The 26,134-nt window shown below is 36.9% G+C and overlaps 5 protein-coding genes across 6 annotated transcripts; 1 reads left to right on the top strand and 4 right to left on the bottom strand.

The window, feature by feature from the left end:
* Positions 1–3,835: 3,835 nt before the first annotated feature.
* LOC110719665 (KAT8 regulatory NSL complex subunit 3-like) lies at positions 3,836–7,384 on the top strand. Of its 2 annotated transcripts, XM_021898643.1 has the most exons (7): positions 3,836–3,899; positions 4,820–4,991; positions 5,694–5,755; positions 5,918–6,053; positions 6,396–6,468; positions 6,620–6,685; positions 6,832–7,384. In XM_021898643.1, exons 2-7 carry the CDS (start codon positions 4,837–4,839, stop codon positions 7,045–7,047), a joined length of 708 nt encoding a protein of 235 aa, XP_021754335.1. In that variant the 5' UTR covers positions 3,836–3,899; positions 4,820–4,836; the 3' UTR covers positions 7,048–7,384. The 2 variants fall into 2 exon arrangements, with proteins under 2 accessions (XP_021754335.1, XP_021754334.1); XM_021898642.1 differs by lacking the exon at positions 3,836–3,899 and having other exon boundaries at positions 4,774–4,991.
* Positions 7,385–7,869: 485 nt separating this feature from the next.
* LOC110719666 lies at positions 7,870–11,087 on the bottom strand. Its single transcript, XM_021898644.1, has 2 exons — positions 8,427–11,087; positions 7,870–8,120 (listed from the first exon to the last, which is right to left on the bottom strand). The coding sequence occupies exons 1-2, from the start codon at positions 9,057–9,059 to the stop codon at positions 8,067–8,069; spliced, it is 687 nt and encodes a 228-aa protein (XP_021754336.1). The 5' UTR covers positions 9,060–11,087; the 3' UTR covers positions 7,870–8,066.
* A 174-nt stretch (positions 11,088–11,261) lies between these two features.
* Positions 11,262–12,317, bottom strand: LOC110719667 (histidine-rich glycoprotein-like). The gene is made up of 2 exons (XM_021898646.1): positions 11,588–12,317; positions 11,262–11,483 (listed from the first exon to the last, which is right to left on the bottom strand). The coding sequence occupies exons 1-2, from the start codon at positions 12,215–12,217 to the stop codon at positions 11,475–11,477; spliced, it is 639 nt and encodes a 212-aa protein (XP_021754338.1). The 5' UTR covers positions 12,218–12,317; the 3' UTR covers positions 11,262–11,474.
* A 1,896-nt stretch (positions 12,318–14,213) lies between these two features.
* On the bottom strand, positions 14,214–15,275 carry LOC110719663 (histidine-rich glycoprotein-like). The gene is made up of 2 exons (XM_021898641.1): positions 14,517–15,275; positions 14,214–14,417 (listed from the first exon to the last, which is right to left on the bottom strand). The coding sequence occupies exons 1-2, from the start codon at positions 15,189–15,191 to the stop codon at positions 14,409–14,411; spliced, it is 684 nt and encodes a 227-aa protein (XP_021754333.1). The 5' UTR covers positions 15,192–15,275; the 3' UTR covers positions 14,214–14,408.
* Positions 15,276–23,275: 8,000 nt separating this feature from the next.
* On the bottom strand, positions 23,276–24,145 carry LOC110719289 (abscisic acid and environmental stress-inducible protein-like). The gene is made up of 2 exons (XM_021898174.1): positions 23,709–24,145; positions 23,276–23,572 (listed from the first exon to the last, which is right to left on the bottom strand). The coding sequence occupies exons 1-2, from the start codon at positions 24,030–24,032 to the stop codon at positions 23,564–23,566; spliced, it is 333 nt and encodes a 110-aa protein (XP_021753866.1). The 5' UTR covers positions 24,033–24,145; the 3' UTR covers positions 23,276–23,563.
* Positions 24,146–26,134: the final 1,989 nt, after the last annotated feature.

Below are 26,134 nucleotides of genomic sequence, written 5' to 3'. Positions count from 1 at the left end.
GTATTTTGTATGAAAGTCACCTTTTCTTCTTTGCACATTTACAAGCATTCATACATTACTTCCAAGTCACATTTAAAAAAGGGTGGATAATCCATTAGAGGGTGTCATTTTTTCTCAAAAAAAAAAAGCCTAAACCATGTTACCTCAACAGTAAGTGCACAACACTAAAACTGGAGCAACCCATAGTTTGGACCAGCTAGTTTTAATCAATTAAGTCCCTTCATCATATGGATTACTAATGGGCATGACAATCTGAAATAGGGACTTATTCCACTAGGGACAAATACCCAAAAAAAGGGACTGAATAGGCAAGAAGGAGGGACTGAATTAGAACTAGGGAGGGACTCAATGCACTGCATACTCACTTGCAAATAGAGTGTTCTCTCAAATATTGTCATCGAGAACAAGAATTAAAATTGCTCATACACATCATTCATCAATAACAGTCCCTCATATGCAAGACATCAGGCATCAAGCAACACTGATCATGCATTGAACACTACACAACATGCATTCAAGAGCAAGCAACTTAACAAAAACTAATAGTCAGCATGCAACCACAATGGCAGGGGGCTCATTCATCACCATCATCTAACAACAAAGGCAACATCAGCATAAACTATCAACAAAGGCAACATCAGCATAAACTACCAACAAAGGCAACACCAACATAACCTACCAAAAACATCAACATATTAAACATAACCAACCAACAACAGCAACATCAGCATAATCCAATCATAACAGCAACAACATCTTAATCTACCACCCTGCTGGCATCCATTGTCATTCACACAAACAACACTTCACCAATCAACCCAGTACATAACAAAAAAACAAAAACGAGAATTTATGGATCAGAAATTGTTACTCTCAGGCCAAATTTCGTTCGCTTACTCTCAGGTCAATAAGTAGGAAGGCCAAATTTCATTCGCTTACTCTCAGGCGCAGCAATAGATTCACCAACAGCAGGAGGGGACTCATGTTTTTCATCATCCTCGTAAATTGGTGTTATCTTCGCACCAATCCCATACATTCTTCTCATTTGTGCGACAGAGACCCTAGGAATCATCTAAGGATAGTGGTTAGGTCTGGTTTGGTAAGGGACTGTGATTTGGGTTTTTTAGCACGACCCAACCCAAATTTTGCACCCATCAAGGAAATAGATCCGAGTCCTTTTGAAGGATCCAAACTCGAAACAACATTGTTCTCAGAAAAAGTAATGAGTTGTTGTGAAGAACAACCCGACCCAAACATTCCGGCAACCTTAACAAGTTCGGATTTCACCTCCCCTTCCCCAACATTCGAGGCAACCGCACTTACTTTCTGAGCGGCTTCCTCATCTTTAATAGATCCGAGTACTTTACCAATCGCATCGAAGGTTCGTTGGCTGAAAATTTCGCCACCTTTGCCTGACATAAAGAACAAATTAGGCTACGAAGCCCGTTCTTCAAAGCTTCGACGAGAGCAACAATGAAACCCTGCTTAATTTCATCGTCAGTCGCGTATAGGGCTTCGTGTAGTGGAGATAGATCCATTCAAGAAGGAAGAGAGGAAAAAGAAGGAGGCAAGCTCTATTCAAGAGGAGAAAGAATGAGCCAAGATCGATTGTTCAAGGAGGAAGATGAAGAAACTTCAAGAACTGGGGTTTCAATTCATGAGATATGATGAATTGTTGCTTTAATCAAAGGGATTTAATTTGGTAGGTGGGAGAATAATAAGTGGGCTCATTATGTTATAGTAATAAGGGTAAAAAAGAAATTGTACAAGGAAAAAACTGTCAAATAAGGAATTGATGCAATAAATAGGAAACTTGCTAAAGTAGTAAGTGATGCGATAAAAAAACAACGGAGGAAATAAATATAAAGGACTTTAGTCAGCACATGAATGGGGTCATTAAATAATTAAATTTCATTGCAGTCCCCCACATGCAACCATGCAAAACAACAATGAAATATAGATTCCAAAAAGAAGGAAAAAATAAAAGTAGCAGTAGACTTTAATTTGATGGTATAGCTAGGCAAATTGACAAAATGGAAATATATGTGATTTGATGCGTTGGAAAAATCACTTGCTGTTGTTCATTCATAGGTTGGTTGATAAAATCACAACCACTTTATCCAGTTAAGGTTAGATGAGAAGCCTTAGACTAGAAACTTAAAATGGCATCATTTTTTTGACAAAATTTCTTTGAAAGATAGACTCTATTTTGTAAATCCTGACATTTGTGGGTCTGACCTTTTTTTATTATCATCATATGCCTCAATCTTTCAATTATTTTCACATCTATATATTTTGCAAATTTTTGTTGTGAGATTAAGCTTGTCTTCTCTACAATTATTTATGGATCTAAGAATAAAAATATTTGTTACTCAGAATTGCAGGTTAATTCATTGATGGATGTGTGTAAATTGTCTTATACAAGTCAAATAATTTGTTACTAAATTATTTTTCTTGCAAATCATAGATGGATGTTTAATTTCGCAAGAGCAACATACATCCTATATAACTATTGGAATATAAAACTTTTTGAATAGGGAATTTAACAATTTGTTATAGTTGTCTATTAGGATGATATTCAATTGAATCACCTTATTATACGGAGTATATGAAAAGTTGAGAAATGTTGCAATCTTGCATAACTCTTTAACAACAACTAATTTTATGATATTCCATTTCACCAATAAATAAAAAACCCCCGCAAAACTTAAATAAAATTATTGTCTTATGGAAAATCACACTCAAATGATAGAAGTACTTGTATTGAAATTTATTTACTAATAGCATAAACCTAAACTAAAATTAACATATGTTGTTTATAAAAAAAAAAAAAAAAAACGTCAAATGTGACAAGTCAAGCTACAAATATTTTGTCATATGGAGCCTAATAAATTTTTTTGGTTATATTTATGCTATCGCACAGGCACTAACTTAGTACTTCATTATACTCGAGCCACCGATCACATCACCAGCCTTCGATCGAATTCCAGCCACCAACATCATTTCTTGTAAGTTTCCCCTTCCTCTCCGTTTAGTGTGCTTTTTCTTCTTCTTAATTGTTCTGTTTTGGTTACTTGATTCCGATTTCTTTTAGACGATTTAGAGGAAATTTGACAAATCAAAAGTAGGCTCCTTGTAATTTTTTATTTTTTATAATTTATAGGAGATAATCGCTAGGGAAATCGCCAAGTCTAGTAAGAACTTGGTCGATAGTTCGGGAAATATGAAAAAGCAGCCATAGTTATGGAATGGAAGCATTTGCTAGCTAAATTGTGGGAAATCATTACAATACTTTTTAGTGTTTGAAGCAGTTATCAAGTTTAATGGAAAAGGTCTGTGACCTGGAGAGGGACGGCGGTGATGTGCAGGAGGTGTCGATGACGGAATGTGGGTGTTGAAACTGAACACGGCACTGCTGAGGAGGCGGAGGCGACGACGGTTATGCGGAATGTGGACTCCTCCCTCTCAGACACAACCTTTCTGGAATTGCCTTTGGTACTCTGTTACTCGGCCATTGCGTGTCTATGACTGATAGGTAATTAATATTGTAAAGATATCAAGAATATCAATTAATGGAGTTAATTCATTTATTTTCCTTACTTATATTTTATTTACGTATAATAAGCTTTGATTTGTATCCTTGTAATCTTTTTAATTATTAGTTATTAATTTTCCCTCACAGTGATATTATTATTTTCCTTAGGTGATTTCTTGCACATATTTAGGCTATAGTTCACGTTACTATTGAATATATATAAATATATAATCAATTAATCACCCTTCATTCCTTCTTACAATTCCACAAATATTGGTTGATATAGATTATTTGTGATTTGCAGTGAGGCTCGGTTTCATACAATCCGTGGATTGTTCAAAATTCCCAAACCGAAAAGTTCAGGGTTCGTTTGGCACTTTTTTCAGTTTTCTGTTTTATGTTTTAATGAAGCTATAAATAAAAAAAATTGAAAAAAAAACCCATTAAAACTAAACCCAAATTCATCAACTGATTCCTCAATTTTAACAACGGAAAAAGTTTCAAGCAGTTCAATTTACAACATGATATAATTATTCCACATGCAATATAATTTACACTAATTGATGATGATCCGTTTATTTCAGAAAAAAAAAAATCCAAAATATAAAAACCCAAAAAAAATGAAAAAATTGCGAGGAAGGTCTTTTTAAGAAGTCGATCTTATGAGGAAAGTCCTTTTATGAAAAAGGTGGCACAAAAGGTCCTTTTATGAACTTTGGGTTGTGAGGAGGGTCCTTTGACCAAACTCCAGTGTTAAAAAAAAGTCACGTGTGCACGTGACTACTTTAGATTTTTTTTTCTTTTTTTCCCTTTCCCTGTTCTTCTGCCAGAACAGCTAGACCCATGTGACTTTACGGGCTTACGGATTACACTATATCATTTGGCGCGAAAATTAAGAAACTCTTAAACTAATTATTTTATTAGGGTTTTTATCTCCTTTAATTTATGGTTAAATTCGAGCACATTTTAGCATGTAACTGCTATGTATTTACAAAGCATATAGGAGTGCATAAATGTAAATTATTGGAAAAAAGCTAACTTTATGGTATATTATAATTTTTCATAATGTACCATTATGCATTTATGAAATATACTATTAAAGTATAAAAGTATAAGTTATCTTAATAGTACTTTTTCTGTACTATTATGCATGTAGTGATACCTTTTCTATAGGTTGAATAATTTCTCCCAAAATACTTACCATATGTTTTACATTTTTCCGTTCTATATATTTGTTAACAAAATAACAGCTATGCGCTAAGGATTAACCGTTAAATTCTCCAGAATTAAACTCAGCAACAATGGCGGATTCATTCCCGTCGTCAAAACGCCGTCGCACTGACCAGCTAGAAGCCCCAAACGACGCCGTTGAATCGCCGAAGCTCAAGAATTTGTCACCACTGGTTGTCTTCGCTCATGGTGCTGGTGCTCCTTCCTCTTCCGATTGGATGATCAGGTTTTCTCTCTCTTTCTTTCATCTTTCTCATTTTGTTTCAGATTTTAGTTAATTAGTTGAAATTACTATATGTAACAACATTTGATTTAAAATTTTTGAAAATTAGTGGTGATTCTCTTTATACTGCTCTCATTTTTGTTTGCATGAATTAATAGTGTAATTTTAATGAATTTTGCATGTAATTTTACTCAAAATGATGGTGTATATCTTCTATTTAGTAATACTTAAGATTGTTAAAGTTATTGTTTCGGGTGAAAACAATGGACCTTGTCGAAGGTCCGATGAAGTGGAGAAGACTGGATTCGGTCCAAGTGATGTTGGGCCGAAGGTTTCCTGCACAGTAAACACACGTAAACTAGCCTCGGGGGTGTTGCCAAGGAAGACCCCTCCGATGCTAAAGTGAGTACAGTGTGTAGAAAGAGAACACTATGCAAGAGAACTAATTGCTTGAGCCTTTTCTTGAATGAATGTACAAATGTAATATTGATGGCTTTTATACCTTTGCATATATGGAGAAGTTGGGCCTTAGCCCAATTGGCTTGCCTTGAGGACTGATCTTTGACTTTAACACAATTGGAGAGATGAACCTTGACCTTGGGCTTTTAATTGGATCATTTAATGCCTAGGCCCAATTGGACTAAATTGGACCCAAACAGTTATGATTGTGAATTTTATGTTGAACAATTTATATGTTTTGTGTAGATGGAAAGAGATGCTAGGACAGGCCTTGGATGCTGTTGAGGTTGTTACATTTGACTATCCTTGTGAGTTCAATGCTTCAATCTCTTTAATTTTCAAAATCAAAAGGGCTTTACAGATTTGATTTCATCAGTTTTTCGATTTCGAGCCTGAAATGCATTGAGGTCTCTGTATAGGAAGAGTTGTCTATGCTGTTTTTGACTCTTGGAAAATTTATGTGTTGGTAGATTTGGCCGATGGAAAGAAGAGACCGCCTCCGAAGGCGGAGAAGTTAGTGGATTTTCATGCTGATATTGTTAAGAAGGCGGTTGATAAATACCCCGGTCATCCTTTAATTTTGGCCGGAAAATCGATGGGCTCAAGGTGATAATTGATTTTTGATGTATGCCAAATAGATAACTTTTTTTTTGGTCATTTTGTATTGTTGTTTTACATATGGTAAATCATGCCGAACAATATGAACTCTATGAGGTTTTGTGCTAAAAATCTGTTTAAGTTCCTTGCAAATTTCGGCTTCTTTGTTTGTTTATGGAATCAGCCAATCAGGTATGGTTTTAGGAACAGGTTGAATGTACTCTGTAGCTGTTTTTATATCAGTGAAGTCACTATTGAAATAATCAGATAAAATGAATGGTACATTTAAAATTTTATTGGTGAATTAGTTGCACCTTCTTCGACAAATAATATTTCTGTATCTAACTGTAGAATTAGCTGCATGGTGGCCAGCCAAAAGGACATTTCTGCATCAGCAGTAGTCTGTCTGGGATACCCATTGAAGGTTCATCTTTAACTTTTGATCCCTGATTTTTATTTATTACATTGATTATTTTGTTGATGTAGCTCAAGATGATGAATCACAGTAAATTTTTGATGAAGGCAACTCATGGTTATGTAGAAAAAAGCCACATTACTGACACTAGTACTTTCAGGGATCGAATGGAGCAATACGAGATGAGATACTGGTTCAGCTCACAGTTCCTGTAATGTTTGTGCAGGTATTGTTTACTAGTCATTGTCTCCGTGACCAGGTTTCTGTGATCTATAAGATGTTAGAAATTAATAGTATTGTGAGAACATTGTTTGACAGGTTTTATATTTCTGTTTTTTTTTGGGGGATTGGGATATGGTTGTTCTGTTGCAGGGTAGCAAAGATGGATTATGCCCTCTGGGTAAGCTGGAAGCTGTTCGGAAAAGGATCAAAGCAGTCAACGACTTGCATGTCATTGAAGGAGGAGATCACTCCTTCAAAATTGCTAAGAAGCATCTGCAATTAACTGTAACTACTCAAAATGATGTTGAGGAGTCTGCTGTCCAGTCTATCGCCTTATTTGTTTACAATAGTCTTTGTGAATTGTGATAGTCTCAGGTAGTCCAGCTCTTTCAGTATTAGCGGTGAGAAGCTTTTCTGATATGATGATTTTCGTAGTGAGTGTCATACATGATGAGGTCAATCCAATTTTGATATAAAGTTCTGGTTGGCATAAATCACGATCAGTCTCCTTTTGTACTCTAAATAGTTGTTGTATAATATAACCAGTATAGGTATGCTGCTTCATGGCACTTCCCTTTTGTTTAATGCTCTATGTTCATATGCTTGTGTAAATTAGTTTCGGAGACTGTTGCTAGTTCTTCCTGTTCATGTAACTTGTAAATCTTTCATATGCGTAGTGATATTTCATGCAGAAGTATAGTTATGCCTTTGGACTCTTCTTGTTGACTTTTGTGAATTCTTACAAGTTACATAAACGGATAAATATGGAGATGGCCTCCATGTCCTGTACTATTCTTACAAGTTACAGGAAATGGAGGTAGTCTTCATTTTGACCGCTGCTAAAGTAATAACCAAGCTACACACTTGGCTGCCAAATAATTCCTTTGTAAAGCTATGTGATAATTCTATATTTTTTTAAATAATTACAAAGTATTATGCTATGTTACATAAAGTCAAAATCTGATGAAATTTTGAAGATTTTGTTTTAACTGACCATATTGGTCTCCCTATTTAGTTCCATTCGTAGCTACTTTTAGCAATAAATGTTTTTTCAAGGATTATTTTTGCTCCGTATAATTTTATCTAGTCAATGTTTTCATTACAAGCCGTGCACAACCGGGTTATCAACTAGTAGTACTAATACTCATATTATGATATAGCATGCTCAAATGTAGTTGGATCAACCAATTCAAGTGTCATGTATCAAACTGACCATAATGTAAAGCTTTTGCAAACTAAAAACCAATGCCAAAGCTATAGAAAATTTCATCCTAAAAGGAAGAGGGGCTTATTGTTGGAAAGTAACATTTCAACCTTGTACTATAGCAACACTACATTGTTCATACTTATCATCTTTTTCCTTGCCGATTCTTCAGAAGTCTCTCTCATTTAGATGAGGTTTTGGTCCCTTGGGAATGTCTCTTCACTCTCTTGTCAGTCTGCAAGAATAAGGTGAAAAAAAATAAAAAATCAAATTGTATGTATTGGACTGTCAAGCATGCCAGTATACCGCATAACCTTTTTCTGGGCGGATCTGGGGGGGGGGGGGAGGGGGGTTAAAGGGGGTAGATGGGAATGGACTTATGCTAATAGACTACAAAAGACAAACATCTATAATCTCTTTTTAAGTATTTTCTTCTCTATGTCAGGCATGTCTGCTATGGATAATTATGTGAGAATCATGCTGGAAAGTTAGTGTAAACAGGGAGATATATCTGATAAAATATCTTCATTTGAATATATACCTTCATTATCCCACAGGACTCATCTTCACTGTTGCTGTCACTGCTGCTGCTGCTATCTTTGCACTTGCCTTCCTTGGGCTTCTTCATCATCATCATCCTCTCCTTCCAATGATCTGCCATGGTTGAAAAGCAGTGGTTGGTTGGTTCTTCCTTGTTCTGAATGTGCACTTTATTGCTTATTTTGTTGCATGCGTTGGCTGTGTTGCTTTTTGCATGTTGCTCCTTTTCTTTCTTCCTCATCTCAGCATGAGCAGGCTGCTTAGAATCCTTAATTTGGACATTTGTTGTATGTTGTTTTGCCTTCTTCCTCAGCTCAATGCAAGTCGTATGTTTGGCATCCTTATTGACTGTACTTGAGTGCTCTTCCTTCTCCTCCTTTGTCTCCGTGCATACCCCATATTTAATATTTTTGACAGGTATGGTGTCAGCACGTTCTTTCTTCTGTATATGAGTACATTTTGGTTTTGTATCCTTGGATGCCGAGCATTGGCATGTAGTACAGCGTTTGGCCACTGCTTGGTGTTCTTGTTGTTTGTGTCTGAACACTCTGCCTCCCCAAGCGGTCACCTCGGATATCTTCTGGGTAAACTTGTGTTCTTCATTTGTGGGTTTTTGCAGTTTGGTTGAGGCCATTATATTGAGAATGTTGAAAATTATTCAAGGAGAATTTCCTTTGAGTTCTCTTGCTTGATGCTTTGAGGGAATTGCAACACCTAACTATATAGAAGGCACAAAGTAGTTAGATTCTCTGTTTTTTTTTTTTTTTTTTTTTTTTAATTTTTTATTTATTTATTTATTTATTTTTTAATTTAATGGTGTAAAATCACAAGTGGGTGGAATAACTGCAAGTTTGCAAGACATCAGCTGCTGCAGAGGATCATTGTAATGGAAAAGAGGAATATATCAGTTTGGACGGTGGAGATAAAAAGCATGAGCAGCCATATTGGAGAACAGCTTTAAATTTTGGTCTTAAAGAATAAGAAACATTAAAACACAATGTTTAGACATTAACATTAACCCAATACTTCTGATGAAACTTTTGTTTTATGTCAGAATCTGCTTTCGTGCTATAACAGTGGTCATTTCTAGTTGATTTTTATTTGATACGATAGAACTGTCTGTTGAATTAGGTTATGTGGAGAGTTCAATGAGCCACTTATTAATTAAGATCATTATAGTCCATTTTTTTTTAAAAATTTCTTATTTAATAACTGTCACCTTTTTGCCTAGAAGGGTTTAGGAACCACTTTGGGCTATACTAAGGCCAGCTGATTGTGATCTACTATTAAGGAGTATATTGTTAAGAACTTAAGATTCAGGTGAGGAATTATTATTATTAGACTAGAGAAGATCTGGGCTATATGAATTCTTGAATGAATGAAAATGACTGGAACATTTATAATCTTGATATTGTACAAGAATCAAAATAGTATGTAATGAACTAATGGCTAGTCCATTAGTAGACGATTTACTTTTTCTTTGTTTCCTCCCCTTTTTTTTGAGAAGGATGTGAGGCAATGGGGTTATGGAGGAGTAAAGAAAGGGATAAAACATATGGTTTGGAACGTTTCAACCTATGGATCATGTTTCCACTTAAGACGTGAGTTCTAATCCCAGTTTAAAGATAGGATATTACATTAATAATTTTTGATGCATCTCTCTCTCTCTCTATGTGTGTGTGTGTGTGTGTTGGGGGGGGGGGGAGAGTGCTGTAATTAGAACTTCACATAATCTCATTATGGTCATAAGTGCCGCTGGGAAATGAAAGCTACTCAGAACTTCAGAAGTGACAATAATGCTGGTTTACAGTCATTACTTCTGTTGCTTTCTTAACTTCTGCCTCCATAAGATTTTTTTAGCTGCTAAAATTTGTTCAAAGCCATTGAACTAAAAAATGATATTGGTTGGCCAACTATGGGTTTGCAGTTTAAGTTGGGATATACAATTTGCATGGAGCTGTCATGGTTGCTACTTGAAAAGGGGAACAGTATCAATTTTTCCTTAATATGTGCTGTAAGTTAGGGAGATAAATGGTCTGTCTTAAGACATACCTATCTTTGATATTGATACTCTTAAGTCTTAACCCTTCAACCGTGGAACTGCATAACTCCATAAATGCCATTGGTTTTGGATAATATTTACCGTTAATTTTTACCCAAAAAAAAAATTATATATATAATTAGTGACATTTAAGTGTTTACTTTTATTATATTACCCAATTCGTATTTTACGAACTTTATTGATTTCCTTTGCTAAAATTTTCTCAAACCTTTATGCTTTTTACTCACACGCTTTTACCACTCCTTTAAAACTTTCTTAAATTTTATTCTTGGTTCCCTTTTAAAACTCTCTTAATTTTTACTTGGTGCTCTTTCTTTTTCTCACTTTACACACCTTTTTTTTAAAACTGTTTCAACTGATTATTTTGTTATGTCCCTTAGCCTCATTTTGGGACTATGGCTTTGTTGTTGTTTAGTTACATTTTAGTGTTATAACCTGGTATGGATTATGGAGAGATTGTAGATCTACTTGATTTCTATCCCATTGGCTCTGTTAACTTTTGTTTGAAAGCCATTTCAGTATTTAGTACTAATTTCGTGCTCTGTAATGACAAGAGGATTAGGTGAATTACAAATGAAGCAGAGGTATTTGCAACTTGCAATGTTTTAGGTGATACTCCAATTTTAAGGATATTTGTGTTCTTATGTTGTTTATATAGTTTGATAGAATTTTAATGAAGAGCTCTAGATATTTATCCCTTTTCCTTGATAATTTGATGGTCGTTTTCAATAGTTTTAGTTTCATGATATACATATTCTTTGAAAGGTCTAGAGGAGCTTATTTAATAGCAGTGCACCACTGCATATCATGCACTGTTAATTTATAAGGAAACACACATATACAATAGGGACAATTATTTATACTTGGATAACATGCACTAAACCATATCCACTAGGAGATGGTGCCTCAGCTATGCTTGTATTTGGGCATCTATTCTCCAGTCTCTGGCCATGGATTAGCTGCTGCTAACTGCTGAGATCTGCTTGTTTAGCACTTCTGTAAACAATTTAAAAAAAAATTAGCAAATCCTGTTATTTTATTAGAAACCAAGGTTAAGAAATTTTTGAATTGTGTTTGAGACAATATAATCAAACACTTGCCTTCCCATAGCCTTCATTGTCACTCTCGCTGTCACTGCTGTCAACACTGCACTTCTTGGATGATTTCTTCTTGATCTTCATCTCACTCTTATTGTGTCCTGATTTGTAGACTTTGTATTCTTCTTTCTTCTCTTCACAGCTGACATGGTGTGAAGAGTGGTGGTGGGTAGTGCCATGATGAGCAGAGTTATGGTGGTTGATTTCATGATGGATAGTGCCATGCTGGCTAGAGCTATGATTGGCACAGCCATGGCCGTGGTGGCCAGATCCATGGCTGACATGGCCGTGGTGGCCAGAGCCATGGATGACATGGCCGTGGTGGCCAGAGCCATGGCTGACATGGCCAAGGTGACCAGTGCCATGGCTGGCATGGCCGTGGTGACCATTGCCATAGCTGGTATGGCCGTGATGGCCAGAAGAGTGGTTGTTGTGGTTAGGATGGTTGTGCATTGTGCCTCCCATGTTGTGACCAACTTGGTTGGTTGCACATCCAGCAAAGCCTCCACTGTTGTGGTTTGGAACTTGGGAAACTGAACACCCAGCTGCTTTGTGCACTTCTTTGTAACCCTGAGAGCCATTGTTGCACTTCATGTTTTCAGCTTCGCTCCTGGACATCTGCATGCAAGCCATGGTGGTTGTGAATTTGGTGGCCACTTGAGTTTGTACTCTTTAGTGCAAAGGATATTTTATTTTTCCTGAGCTTGGATTTTGATGATCAATGTGAGTTAATCATGCAGTCTTATATAGAAATCTGTAGTGTGCTGACCCCACCCTCTTTTGTTGCAAGATGCTTGATAGTTGGTAGTGAGGTGCTTGCTTATCAGTTATCACCTTTGAATCTGCTTCCCTTTCTTCCTTTGTTTTGTCTTGTCTTTTTCTTTTTGGAAGTGGAGTTGAGTGACATTGATTCTGTTTTCCACTGGCGTTCTGATTCAAATGATACCATTAGGTTGTGCATGCAAAACCTTTACATTTTTTTTTTTGGTATTGTTTGACCTCTACCACAGTCCTTGATTTGCATATATCCTCCCTCTTGTGCTTTGTTGCATCAGTTCCTTAAATTTATGGTCTTAGTCCCTTTTGCCAAAGGTAAAAGCATTATGGAGTATATTTTCTCATGAAAATGATTGTAATAATTTTTTTGGTGATTTGTCTCTAGCTACTGCTATTTATGGAACTGGAATAAAGTGTTTGATTTATATGATATCTGTATCGAATTACAGGCATTGAAACTGCTTATATCGTCAACTTCATAGAGTTTTGTATCACATTTTCTTTTTCAAGAAGAAGGGACATAATTTAAGTGTTCATTGTGTTGGTATATTGTCGGTTATGTTAGGAACAAGATAAATTACGACAACTTCCAAGGGCGTAGGGACATGAGGCTTGTCTACTGTGTAGCTGTGATATGCTATGCATCCATATCATGGGTGATTTTTTGGGACTTACAGGTACCATGGTCTTCATGGAGGTATAGTATGGGGTATATTTTGGTAATTTGGGGCTGTGATATGCAAAATTTTACATGTAGCAATAAAAAATATGGAGTTTCTTGGCCGATTTAACAAAGTTAGAAGTTTGAGATGATTAACTGGTATGCTACATCCTTATAGTTCAGTTGAGCACAAAAGTTACAAATCAAGTATTTTACAACTCTTAGGTTTATTTGGAGATGAAACTTTTCTTTTGGAGTTTTGGATTAAGGGTTCACTGGCCATGGTATGGGAATGTCTCACTTTTTAAGCTTCTGAAAATTAAGAGTGCATATTTCATGCCCCTTAATTCTGATAGGATGATCAGGTTTTTGTAATTCTGCAGCTACCTTTTCATTTGCTGTGACTGTCTGATTTACTGCCTGTTAGGTTTAGTGATCTGCAATAAGATTGTGAAATTATAGTTTTATTCGCCGTAAATGGTAATGGGAAACAATTGATTTGCTTTATGTTTCTTTTTTGTCTATTTGAACGTTAGATTTGGAAGTACAACTGTACAAGTGATCAAGTTTCCACTTGGACTAGCCATCGCAAGCACAGGGTTGTTGTGACGGACTAATTTTAGATACTCAAATTGGATATGACATTTTGACTGATTTGAAATCAAGTAGTTTGATGTCAACCTAAATTTAGATTATTGTGACTGGGATATAATTATCCCTTATTTAAATTGGGTATTTAATGGTTTGAATATGAGCTCAATGAATTAAATTTGAACTGAATAAAATGTTAGGCTGCTCATTCATATAGGCATAATTCTCTTTAGAGTAATACGTTATTTCAATATTTATGGGGAATCATAGATGATAATGCATTTTAACTTACGGTGTATTAGCCTATTATGGGTGATCAATCCAACCCTTTTCTAAAGCTGGGTAATAGTCAGCAATGATTCCATATTCTGTATTTTGTAATGACATGAGGGTTAGGCTAACCACACTCTCCAAAGGTGGTTGCAGTGTGCAGAATTTTAGTGGTCCACCAATTTTTAAGAAATTTATATATTAAGTTAAATTCATGGAGTGATGACTTCTATATGGATAGCTCTGATCTCATTTCTAGATGGTTCGATGATGAGTGTCCATAGTTTATGATTCGTTGGTTACATGCTTAAAAAAGTCCGGAGGATTTTTAGTAGCAACATTCATCATAAGAAACGGCATGTAGTACAATTAGGAAAGTCATCCATTCTTTCATAACACACACTGAGCCAATCCAGCTATGCTAGTAATTGGGCATTATTTATTACATACTATATTTTTAGCAGTAGCATATGATCTCAAGTCTGGTCCTGGGTTAGCTGATGCTAACTGCTGAGTTCTTCCTGCTTAGCACTTCTGTAAGCAACAGAAAAAAGAATTAGCATTTCTTGTTACATGAAATCAAGGTTAAGAAATTTTTGAAATGGGATTGAGACAAGTTAAGCAAATTCTTGCCTTCCCACAGCCTTCATTGTCACTCTCGCTGTCACTGCTGTCATCGCTGCACTTCTTGGATGACTTCTTCTTGATCTTCATCTCACTCTTGTTGTGTCCTGATTTGTAAACTTTGTATTCTTCCTTCTTCTCATCGCAGCTTGCATGGTGTGAAGAGTGGTGGTGGGTACCGCTATGGTGGGCAGAGTTGTGGTGGTTGATTGCATGATGGGCAGAGCCATGTTGTCCACAACCATGGCTGGCATGGCCGTGGTGGCCAGAGCCATGGCTGGCATGGCCATTGTGGCCAGAGCCATGGCTGGCATGGCCATTGTGGCCAGAGCCTTGGCAGGCATGGCCGTGGTGGCCAGTGCCTTGGCTGGCATGGCCATGGTGGCCAGTGCCTTGGCTGGCATGGCCGTGGTGGCCAGTGCCTTGGCTGGCATGGCCGTGGTGGCCAGTGCCTTGGATGGCATGGCCATAGTGGCCAGAGGAGTGGTTGCCTCCCTTGTTGTGACCAATTTGGTTAGCTGCACATCCAGTATTGCCTACAATGTTGTGGTTCCCAGCCTGGGGCACTGCACACCCTGCTACTTTGTGGACCTCTTGCTTGTGATCAGATGAGTAGTAACCCTGAGAGACATCGCTGCACTTCTTCTCTGTAGATTCACTCCTGGACATTTGCATGCAAGCCATGATGGTGGTGACTGGGCTGTGGGCACTTTGATTATTAGTGTAAAGGAGGGTTTTATAATGAGCTTGATGATCATAGTGAGCTATCAAGTACTCTTATATAGCAATCAGATTAGTGCCCCCCTCCGTCTTCCTTTGGTGTCTGGATACTTGGTGGTGCAATGCTTGCATTATCGCCTTTGAATATGCTGCCTTTTCTCTGTTTTTAATCTTATCTTTCTTTTTTTTGGTGGTAGTGGAATATATTGGCATTGGTGTTCTAATTCAAACGATACCATTTGTGACTATTTCCTATTATTTTCTATGTTATCTTATTTTGTATGATGTTAAAAATTGCAGGACAGGCTTTGCAAGATGTTAATACTGTTTTTCCTATATATTAAGATCTGAATTCGAATGGAACAGTGGTACATACAAAGGTTTGACACTATATGGTGATTTTTCTGCAATTTGAATTGCTTATTCTCCACCACTTGATATGATGTTATTATCCTTTTGACTGCCCATCACTTGCTGATATTCTTCTTATTGTGTGCTTTGCAGCATCAGTTTCTAAAGTTTGTTATCTTTGTCCCTTTGAAGGTAAAGCATTATGTATTCTTATGCGAATGACTATAATAATATTTTTGAAGATTTATCAGACTTGTGCTATATTTTGAATTGGAATAAAGTGTGTGATTTTTATAATTGCTGCATAGAACAACAGGCGTTGAAACTGCAAACATTTCTATCTCCATACCTTTTAATCTCATATTTAATATTTATGAGGAAGAGGCATATTTCAAGTATTCTTGTGAGTAGTTTTTTATCGGTTTTTCTAGACAGGATAAAAATTGATAACTTTCTAGCCTATAGGGGCATCACGTGGCTTATGTATCGTGTAAATGTGATATGCTAACAGTTCACATTTACAGGGTATGCTGGAGACTTGTAGTGGGATATATTTGGATCTTAGGTATATAAGGGGTAGTTAGGTTATTTGGGGTTGTGCTACGCAAATTTTGCTCATATCAATTTGGGAAATTTGTATAGTAACCTTGTGTTATTGGACTTTCAGTTTGGTACACAATTTTTTCATTTTATTAATTTTCTACAGAGTACTTTTTAGTTTTAGGCTGAATTTCCACAGCAATTAATGTGTTACTTCACTGTTAAGTAGGAAAGAATTTTTGAAAAATACATCTTTAAAAAAGATAGACCCCACACGGTTTCCAATGCAATACTATAATTAAAATATCTCAAGCTACATATTACAAGAATTATAAAAATAGCATATTTGGAAACTTAAAAATCAAGACGAATCTAACAAGATCATACATGACTATGTTTTGGAGTGTAAAAAAAACCATTAAATTACTAGATTCTATTATCATTAGAATCTCTCAAGATTTTGATTGAGAAAACAAAAGAAAACAGAGGGAGTTACAAGTTAATACTATCAAAGAAATAGACTTTAGTGAACTAGAATCCCATTTTCCTTTGCAAGACATGACTTCAATTTAATCCATGATGAGATAAGGGTCTGGAAGTGTTAGTCATGGGTGGTGGGTGCAGGGAAGAGGAATTAGGACTCACAGTGTGGCTGAGATATTGATAGGACAAGAGGCTGGCATTGATGGGTGCGATGATGGTTGCAGTAGCTGAGCCATGGCAGTTGGGAAGAGCTGAGGAGAAAGGGGCGAAGGAGACGGAGGTTGGAAAAAGTCATGCATATAAATCAAAATTAAAATATAAACTAGATATAATGTCAGAATTTCCTTGAGCAATAATAGATTTTGAGTTTCTTGACATTATCCTTGTTTACGAAGTTAGAATTTCGAGACTGTCAACTGATGGGATATTTAATTACTTACATTTAGTTGGTGAGCTGAGCATAAAACTTTAAGAGTTATGACAAATCTAGATTCTTACATCCCTTGGTTTATTTGAAGATGATTTCTTGATAGAGCTAACACAAGTGAAACTCCAAAGCAGAGGGGGGGGGGGGGGGTTTAAAGTTTGCCTCTCCTTGGTGTGCACATATCTGACAGTCTAAGCTTCTGAAATTAAGAGTGCAGATTTAATTCTACAGCTACATTTTTATTTGCTGAAATTTAGAGTATTTAATTAATGCCTGTTGTTGGTCGGTGATTTGATTTTCAAATTTTGGTTTAATAATGGAAGAAATGGTAATAGATAAAATACACTTTGATTTGCTTCCCTTTCATTTCTTTCTCTTCTAATGCTATGTTGGACTTGATATAACAAAAGTAGGTTCAGTGTTTAACCCAAATGACACAATTATTCGAACCGGATTTGACCAATTTGTAGTTATGTACTACTTTGATTTCAACCCAAATTTGGATCAATGTGATTGAAACTCAACTTGCTCAAAATATGTTGCTGGCAAGCTCCATATTTACAGTTATAATTGGATTTTAATAACATGGAGCTGCCATGAGCCCATGATAGTTGTTTGATAGGGAAAGCCATTTTCAAATTTGCATTTATATTTAAGATATATTAGGGGGAGAAATGGTCAGTTCAAGCTACTAAAAGTCTAAAAATCTCCAAATTGATATTATTAACGCTTGTAGCCATGGAACGGCACTGCCACATAAATGCCATCTGTTTTGGTTGAATCTACTCTTAGTGATATTCTGTGTTAAAAGTGGTTATGAATTTTGGAGGGGTTGGAGATCAATATACTTTCTTTCTCTCAGTTTCTATGCTTTAACTTTGTATTAACGCCAGCACAGTAGTTGGTACTATTTTTATATTTTGTAATGACATTAAGGTTGAGCAAAGTTTGTTGCAGATTGCAAACTTTCTTTATGCCTATTGATTGGAGTGGAAAATTATATATGGAGAACTCTAGATAGTGATTCCGTTATCTAAATGGTTTGATGAAGATTGTCCATAGTTTTTGGTCAATTGGTAAACATATGCTTGAAATAGTCTGCTGGAGTTTCTAATAGCAGTGTATAACATTCACTGTTCATTGATAAGAAAACACAATTAGTACAATAAGTAAAGTCATCCATTCTTACATAACACACACTGAAGCATATCCACTAGGTAACGGTGACTCAGCTGGCTAGTAGTTGGACATTATTTATGGAAATAACAAATTTGTTAACATAATTATAATTTTTAAGAAGCACCTAATCATCAGTCTCTGGTCTTCAGTTGGCTGGTGCTAATTGCTGACTTCTGTTTGTTTAGCACTTCTGTAATGAACAGAAAAAAAAAGAGAATTATATCCTGTTATTTTATTAAAAATCAAGGTTTAGAAAATTGAATTGCATTTGAGACAAGTTAAAGCGATACTTGCCTTCTCACAGCCTTCATTGTCACTCTCACTGTCACTGCTGTCATCACTGCACTTCTTGGACGATTTCTTCTTGATCTTCCTCTCACTCATATTGTGCCCTGACTTGTAGACTTTGTATTCTTCTTTCTTCTCATTGCAGGTTGCATGGTGTGTAGAGTTGTGTTGGGTAGTGACAGGGGGGATGTAGTTATGGTTGTTGTAGTCAGGAGTGACAGAGGCATAGTGAACAGGCTGGAGGTGAGTAGGTCGATTCAGGGAGTTCTGGTCATTGTAGTCATAAATGGCATGGCCTTGTTGGCCAGACTGCTGGTGGGTAGTGCCATGGTGGACAGTGCTGTGGCCAGAGCTGTGGTTGACATAACCGTGTTGGGCAGAGCCATGGTTTGCATGACCGTGTTGGGCAGAGCCATGGCTGACATGGCCGTGATGGCCAGAGCCATGGGTGGCACAGCCATGGTGTCCTGAGCCATGGGTGGCGTAGCCTTGGTGGCCAGAGACATGGCTAGCATGTCCGTGGTGGCGTGAAGAGTGACTCCTCCCATGTTGTGTCCAACTTGGTTAGCTGCACATCCAGCATTGCCTCCAATGTTGTGGCTCCCAGCTTGGGGCACTGCACACCCTGTTGCTTTGTCTACCTCTTGCTTGTAATCAGATGAGTAGTAACCCTGAGTGCCATTGTTGCACTTCATCTTTTCAGCTTCGCTCCTGGACATCTGTATGCAAGCCATGATGGTGATGAATGTGCTGTGGTCACTTGATTTATTTTTAGTGTAAAGGAGGATTTTATGCTGAGATTGATGATCAAAGTGAGTAATCAAACGGTCTTATCTAGCAATCAGAAGAATGCTTCTCCCCCTTGGTGGTAAGATGCTTGCATTATTTTACCTTTAAATATGCTCCCTTTTCCTCTTTTCTTTTATCCTTTGCTTGGGGAAGTGGAGTAAAGGGAAAATGGTTCTACTTTCCATTGGCATTCGAATTCAAACAATACCATTTGGCCATTTGTGACCTGCAAATTGTTAAAACTGGTTCTATATGTCAAGCTCTAGATTCAATAGCACGGTGTTGGATGCATTTTACATCACTTGGTAATTTTTCTGCAATATGGATTATATGGCCTTTACGACTCGGGATGATATGTTTCTCCTTCTTGTTATCAGGCTCTTGATTCAGCCCATGACTTGCAGATATTCTCCCTATCCTTTGTGCCTTTTGACAAAGGTAAGGCATTATATCTTCTCAAGCAAAGATAATGCATAATAATTTTGGAGAATCATCACTACATAGTGCAATTTGTAACTAGAATAAAGTGTGATTTATATTTGCAATGGTAAACGTGCTTTCAAATTGCATATTTTTTGTTATCTCAGTATCCTTTTCGATAAGGGACATATTGTAATTGTTCATCTCAGTGTATTATTATTGCTCTTTTTTTTATAAATCACACCCCACTTGTGACTTTTTGTTGTTGTTGCTAATATATGTTAGTATGTAAGATGTTGGGTTTATTTAATGTGAAGTTACATATTAATATTATTATTATTACTGGTAGACAATATATGCTCGTATTGATGGTTGATGTCTTGATGATGCTTGTGACAGGGAATATAAATGCATATCATGGGGATATTTTATCTTTACAGACTTATAGAGGGGCATATTGGGATTTTAGAGATTTATAAGGGGAGTATTTTTGGGTTATTCGTGGTTGCGGTGTGCGAACTTTGCATATCATAATTTTAAATTCGGAGTTTCTTGACATTGGATTGATATGTGGATTTCAAAGTTTGAGACAATTAGCTAATGGACTACGGGGTACTTCATATGCAAGTAATTGTTTAGTTGAGCACAAAAGAGGTTTAAAGCCTTTAAAATCGTTTGGTTAATGCTTTCTTGACAGTGCTGAAACTCAGCAAAAATGAGTAGCTGTCTTCACCTTGGGTGTGCACATATTTTGTCGACTATGCTACTGCAAACGAGAGCACCAATGTCATGCCTCTTGAATCAGATGAGATGAACATGCTTGTAACTTTGCGGTTTGTTTTTATGTTTGCCTGAAATTGAGTGTCTAATTTCATGTTGAATGGTACATTGGTTGGGAAATTTAAGTTTGAATTGATTTCCCCTACTTTTCCATCTCTATGCAGATTTTGCTTCTAATGTTCCTACTTAGACTCAATGAACCAAGAAGCATGGGTTCAATGGTACACAAGTTCATCGCTTACTCTGCAATGCTAACTAGAATAAATTAACTTCAAGAATGGAACATACTGAACTTGTATGTGGTCGTTGCCTTTGCTCATCGTGTTCAGAAGTTTAGAACCACAAAATTATTGTGTTGATTATTTTTGCTTTCTTTGATAAGTTTAGATTCTGTAAGAGGGAAGATGATCCTAACTTTTTGTAATAGTTTATTTATAAACAATAAAGAAACTAAATTGGAAGCAACGAATATTTTCATTGCTCAATTGCTTGTTATCTATGATCAATTATTGTAATACAGAGGGAATAAGAATGAAGAACATCATACAATTAATTAAGAAGCCAACAATTATAAATAAATAAACAAAAAAAAGTATCATAAATAGTGGTAACAAAATATATTACTTTTTAATTAAAAAAAGTACAAAAAAAAACAATAGCCCAACAATTCTAAGCACGTTTTCGATCCATATTCTTTACAAGGTGGCCCATTTGCAATCTCCAAAAAGCAAAATAAGCCAAGCCCAGCCCAATCAACACAAACGGCCACAACCAACTCTCTTCTCCCTCACTCTCTCTCTTCGACTTTATCTCCTCAATCCTAAACCATTCTCTCTCCTCCGAAATTCCCTTTATAGCCTCCTGAATATACCCATATACCACATATACCCTTCCTCCACCTCCTACTGTTACTGACGTGGCATACCCTTCTTCGTCAAGGGCAATTTTGTCAATTACTACTCCCTGGGCCCAGCTGTCGTCACTCTTCAAGAACCACGCGCTGTTCATGGACACTACCACCACTACGCCGTCATCTCTAATGGTTATTCCGTCGGCTAACGGTAGATTTTCCGGCAAGATAACGGTTCTGGTGGTGCCGTCATCGGTGTCGATTTTGAACATTTTCCCAGTGTTACTTTGGACGGCTAGGATGTATTCTTTGGTGTTGACGTAAACGACGCCGTTTATGCCGCAGTAGGAGTACGGTGAGGTGTGATCTACTGGATATTGTGAGAAGAGTTTTGATTTTGAGAGGATTGAAACGGTGCCGTTTTCGGTGATTTTCCAGATGTAATTTTCGTCGGAGTTGGTGACGTAAGCGTTGCCGTAGGGGTCTAATGCGACGCCGTTTGCGATGCCGGAGGATGGAAGAGGAGAGAGGAAATGGAGGTCGAGGGAGAAGCGGTGGAGGTTGAAGGAGGCGAGGAAGGGTTGAGATCCGGAGTTGACGGCGGCGAGGAGACGGCGGCGGCGGTGGTCAAAGGCGAGGCCGAGAATGGTGGAGTTTGGGGGGATTGGTGAGGAAGTTAGGGTTAGGGTTTCGGTGACGCCGGCATCGGAAACGGAGATGAAGGTGGTGTCGCCGGTACTACGGAGGGAGGCGACGATGAAATGTTGGGAGGAAGCGTCGTAGGTTAGGCCTTCGGGGTAGAGGCCCGGTGATCGGAATTTAATTGTGTGGGGATCTTGCGCTTCGGAGGCGATGAATGATGAGAAGAGGGAGATGATGATGAGAAGGAGAGGGAAGGAATTGGATGAAAGGTTAGACATTGTTGATCTGAGGTTTAATTTGTTGTGAAGAGGAAGAAAGAGTAGTGTTTATATAGGTTAGGGATGTGTTTGGTTTGATGGAAAAAGTTTGCAGAAGACTTTGATCTTCTGGGAAAAACATGTCCAGTAAGATTCTTAATTTTGATATAAGATCATATATTTGGTCCAAAGATTGATGCATAGTAATTAGGAAATTGTGTAAATTTGGAATTATTTAAGTTGGGTTTTAGTAAGCATAATTTTATCGAATTAGTAAGATCTATCTTTTAAGAAGTAGAAAAATCGAAAATTTAGTCAAAGCTATGAAAATATCTGAAATTGCTCAATCTCATAACATGAATAGCAGAAATTGTTAGCTAGTTTCAGGCAAATTATAGCTTGAAACTAAAACGTTGATGAATAGTCCTCATAGGCTTCCTCAAGAATTCAAGATGATAGTTTCTTATTGGCAAATTCTGTCATTAAATGTGTTGAAGACTTGAAGTAATAATATAAATAGCTTAAGCATAATGAAAAATGACCATCAACCACATTTAATTTTGGTAAAATAATCTGATAATGGTCTCATACAATTTGTGTCATTGGTTTATTTAGCATATGCTTGCTTTGCTAATCAAGTTATTAGAGCTTCCCGTGATTCTACTGTACATCTATATTAACTACCTACGGAGTTGTACATATGAAGCACTGGTAGTTGTGATTTCTCTCACAAGCCTTGCCTTGGTGAGAGGAGTCTAAACTGGCGATCTAGCGTTTCCAGTAGCTACTATGAAGTAGATTTTTTTTTCAAGTGCTAAGCGTGAAGGGAAAAAAATCTCTTTTGTAACTTGTGCAATACTACTGTTAATCCAAGTGATTAAAGAAGAACTTACTACTAAAAGCTAATAGAGGTGGTTGGTAACAATCAAATTAATCTACCAAGTACTTTGTTTTAGCTCAATTGGTTTCTTAACATTTAAAGATGAATTGCGTTTGCTAAGACAAGGAAATTAATGTAGCATGTGGTATTGTAAGCTTGCGCTTCGGAACAATCATCAGTGCAGCTAGGCATGATTATATTGATTGAAGTACGGAGCATATCATAAGAGCAATTAGAACATAAGTGAATGACTTGACAACACAGTACAATTGTAAATTGTATCACACCACTAGCAAACTGCACGCCTCTGCTAAGTTGCCCTCGGCTTGTTGGGTATTTATTCTAGATATTACATAGTACATATTATTACCAGAATTCTGAATTCTAGATTACAAGATATTGGTTCCAGAATCCGAATTCTGGAACCTGATTAACGGGACATTCTTCGCCTCAGAAAAACTGCAAAACCACAATAAAAAGGACAAATAAGAAAATATGTTGGGACAATACACACATTAACAAGCTTATAATAGTTATAAATATGGAGTATTATGATTAAGTGAAATTACAAAATGTTTTCATGATAAAAAATTACCCTCTTGCATGGGTCGCAGGGATTATTGCCAGAGTAATAGCTACTCTCATGGTTCATGGCGTAGTTGGAAGCTAACCCACCACCACCATGGTTGTAGCCCTGCCCATAGTAATTCCCCATCCCATTGTGGTGTCCCATCCCGTATCCTGTATTGGCATGGCCATAGCTGGAGTAACCAGCCATCTGGCTACCGTACATACCATTCCCCAATCCATGGTGGCTGTTGTGGGCGCTGTGCTCCATGTACCCCATGCCCCCCATTGAGCTGTAAGAGTAGTTTTCATTCTCAGCCTCACTGTAGGAACTCTGGTAGCGGTAGGCCATGGTGATTGGTTGCTAGTTGAGGCTTTGCAAATTGATACTTTATTTGGCTTGACTCAATGCTGGAAGCGACTGCAAATTGGTATGCTTATATAGTGGGAAAAAATATAGTAAATAGCTTTTTTTTTGGTTTTGTTTACTCCAAATCATTTATGAACCTTATGCTCACAGAGTGAATCTCAAATAGTATTGCCCTTTTCCAACGAAATTCTACCCCAAATATTTAATATATGTCCACGTTTTAGGATCTGTTCAATATTTAACTACTGATAAAATTTGTGGTGCTGGCATGATATATTGTCTGGTAGAGAGTAGTGACTAAGGCGCAGGGTTTATTAATATATATACTACAATTAAAGTCATCTTTAGAACTTATTCTAGTCTAAATCTCTCTTGTGCTATATTGTGTAGTTGTGCTTGCCTTCTATCTTTGAATCTTATACTCACTGAGACTGAATTTTAAATTTGTAGCCTCTTTTAGTGGTCACTGGAATTATATCCAAATTATACCATATGTCAGCCCATATTACAGATTCTTTCCAGTTTCTTATTACTGAATGACTTTAGTGGATGATGGCACATAATCTTGTTTGGTGATCAGACCATTGTAAATGAAGGATCAAAATCAAGGTTAAATATAACACTTAGTATTTTTTGTAAAAAATTTAGTCTGGCACAGGGACAAAAAAAATTCAGGTTACTTATTTTAGGACTTTCCTATTTTACTTTTTCAGTTTGGAGGAGGGTCTTTGGTGGTAGTGACAGTTGGCGAGGTTGTGACTGTAAGTGGAGATGGTTCTGTGGATTGCAAGTATGCAACTTCCATTTGATACGCTTATAAAAAATACAAAATTGATGCATGTCTATCCTCCTTGACAGTATTCTGCTACAGCCTTCAAGAGTTTGCAGATATGCGCATATCTAGCATCATGGAAGGTCTTGTGGCCAAAGGAATTCAAGTGTCATGGCATCTCCCACAACATATTACCTTGGCCAGATTGTAAGCTTAGCATAATAAACTGCTTGGTCAAATTCTAGCTAAACATTTCACTATTAGTTGGACTGTTCAAAATTTCTGCCCCTTTGCATTGTTTAGTTTAGTTTGTAGGATCTAGTGGGCATCTGCAACTCTGCTTGAATAAGGACTAGCAAACACTCCCTAGATTTAGAACCGTGGAATAGCAGTGACAGGGCCTTCATCATATTACTCTTTTACTATGCCTCAAGGATATAACCAATCTAACAAGATTACTAGAAACCTTATTCCAGCAAGTGAAAACAGGATCCACAAATTTTGTAATTTTTTTTTAATGAAGGTAGAACAATAGAAGTTGAATTTAATAACATTAGTTTTCTACGTATGGGCTGTCTATTCTATAAATCAGCAAAGTGTCTGGGATTATACTTAAAAATACGGTGTTTTGTTTAAGACATGCTAAAGACTGAGTATTGTATGGAGCTGTGATTCATGGATCCTGCTTGCCTAGCTTGAGAAAATTAAACCTATCTCAAGTTTTATGTAGTACTAGCCATATGGCCGACATGAATAATCATGCCATGCATCTCGTTGATGGCTTATTAAGGTGCTTCATTGCATAATAATTAATAATTGGAACAACTTTTTTGCTGTTATATACAATGTACTATCTTGAATTGTATAATTGGTCAGTTGGAGAACTGAATTGTAGGTTGTTAAGGGATATTTCGAACAACTCGTAGGGTCCAATTACTTTTTTTGTTGAAAAATGTGGGATCTTTGAGGTCAAATTTCGTAGCTGGAAGAGCAGTTGTCAAATTTAATCCAGCTTATTTTCCTGGAGGAGGCAAATTCTGATGTGTTCTGCTGTACGGGAGTAGTAGGACATTTTTGCTTTTATTCTTAGGTGCTCATTATTATTTTTATAGTGAGGTTGTCTAGGCAGCTATACAAATTTGTTATCTGTCTCTATAGGTGTGGAACACATTCTTGAGGTAATGAAATCCAATCCATTAGGTTATTCAGGTGAACTCCTGTTTCTTCTGATACCTTTCTCCTTTCTCTTGGCATGCACCTAGAACTTTTGTACCATATATGCTGAGTAGTATGTGATCATGATTTAGTTGCA

This window comes from Chenopodium quinoa, unplaced genomic scaffold (genome assembly GCF_001683475.1).
Source record: "Chenopodium quinoa cultivar QQ74 unplaced genomic scaffold, ASM168347v1, whole genome shotgun sequence".
NCBI classification, from domain to species: domain Eukaryota; kingdom Viridiplantae; phylum Streptophyta; class Magnoliopsida; order Caryophyllales; family Amaranthaceae; genus Chenopodium; species Chenopodium quinoa.
The sequence above is the reverse complement of the archived record's forward strand: the minus strand, read 5'-3'. Positions and strand labels throughout refer to the sequence as shown.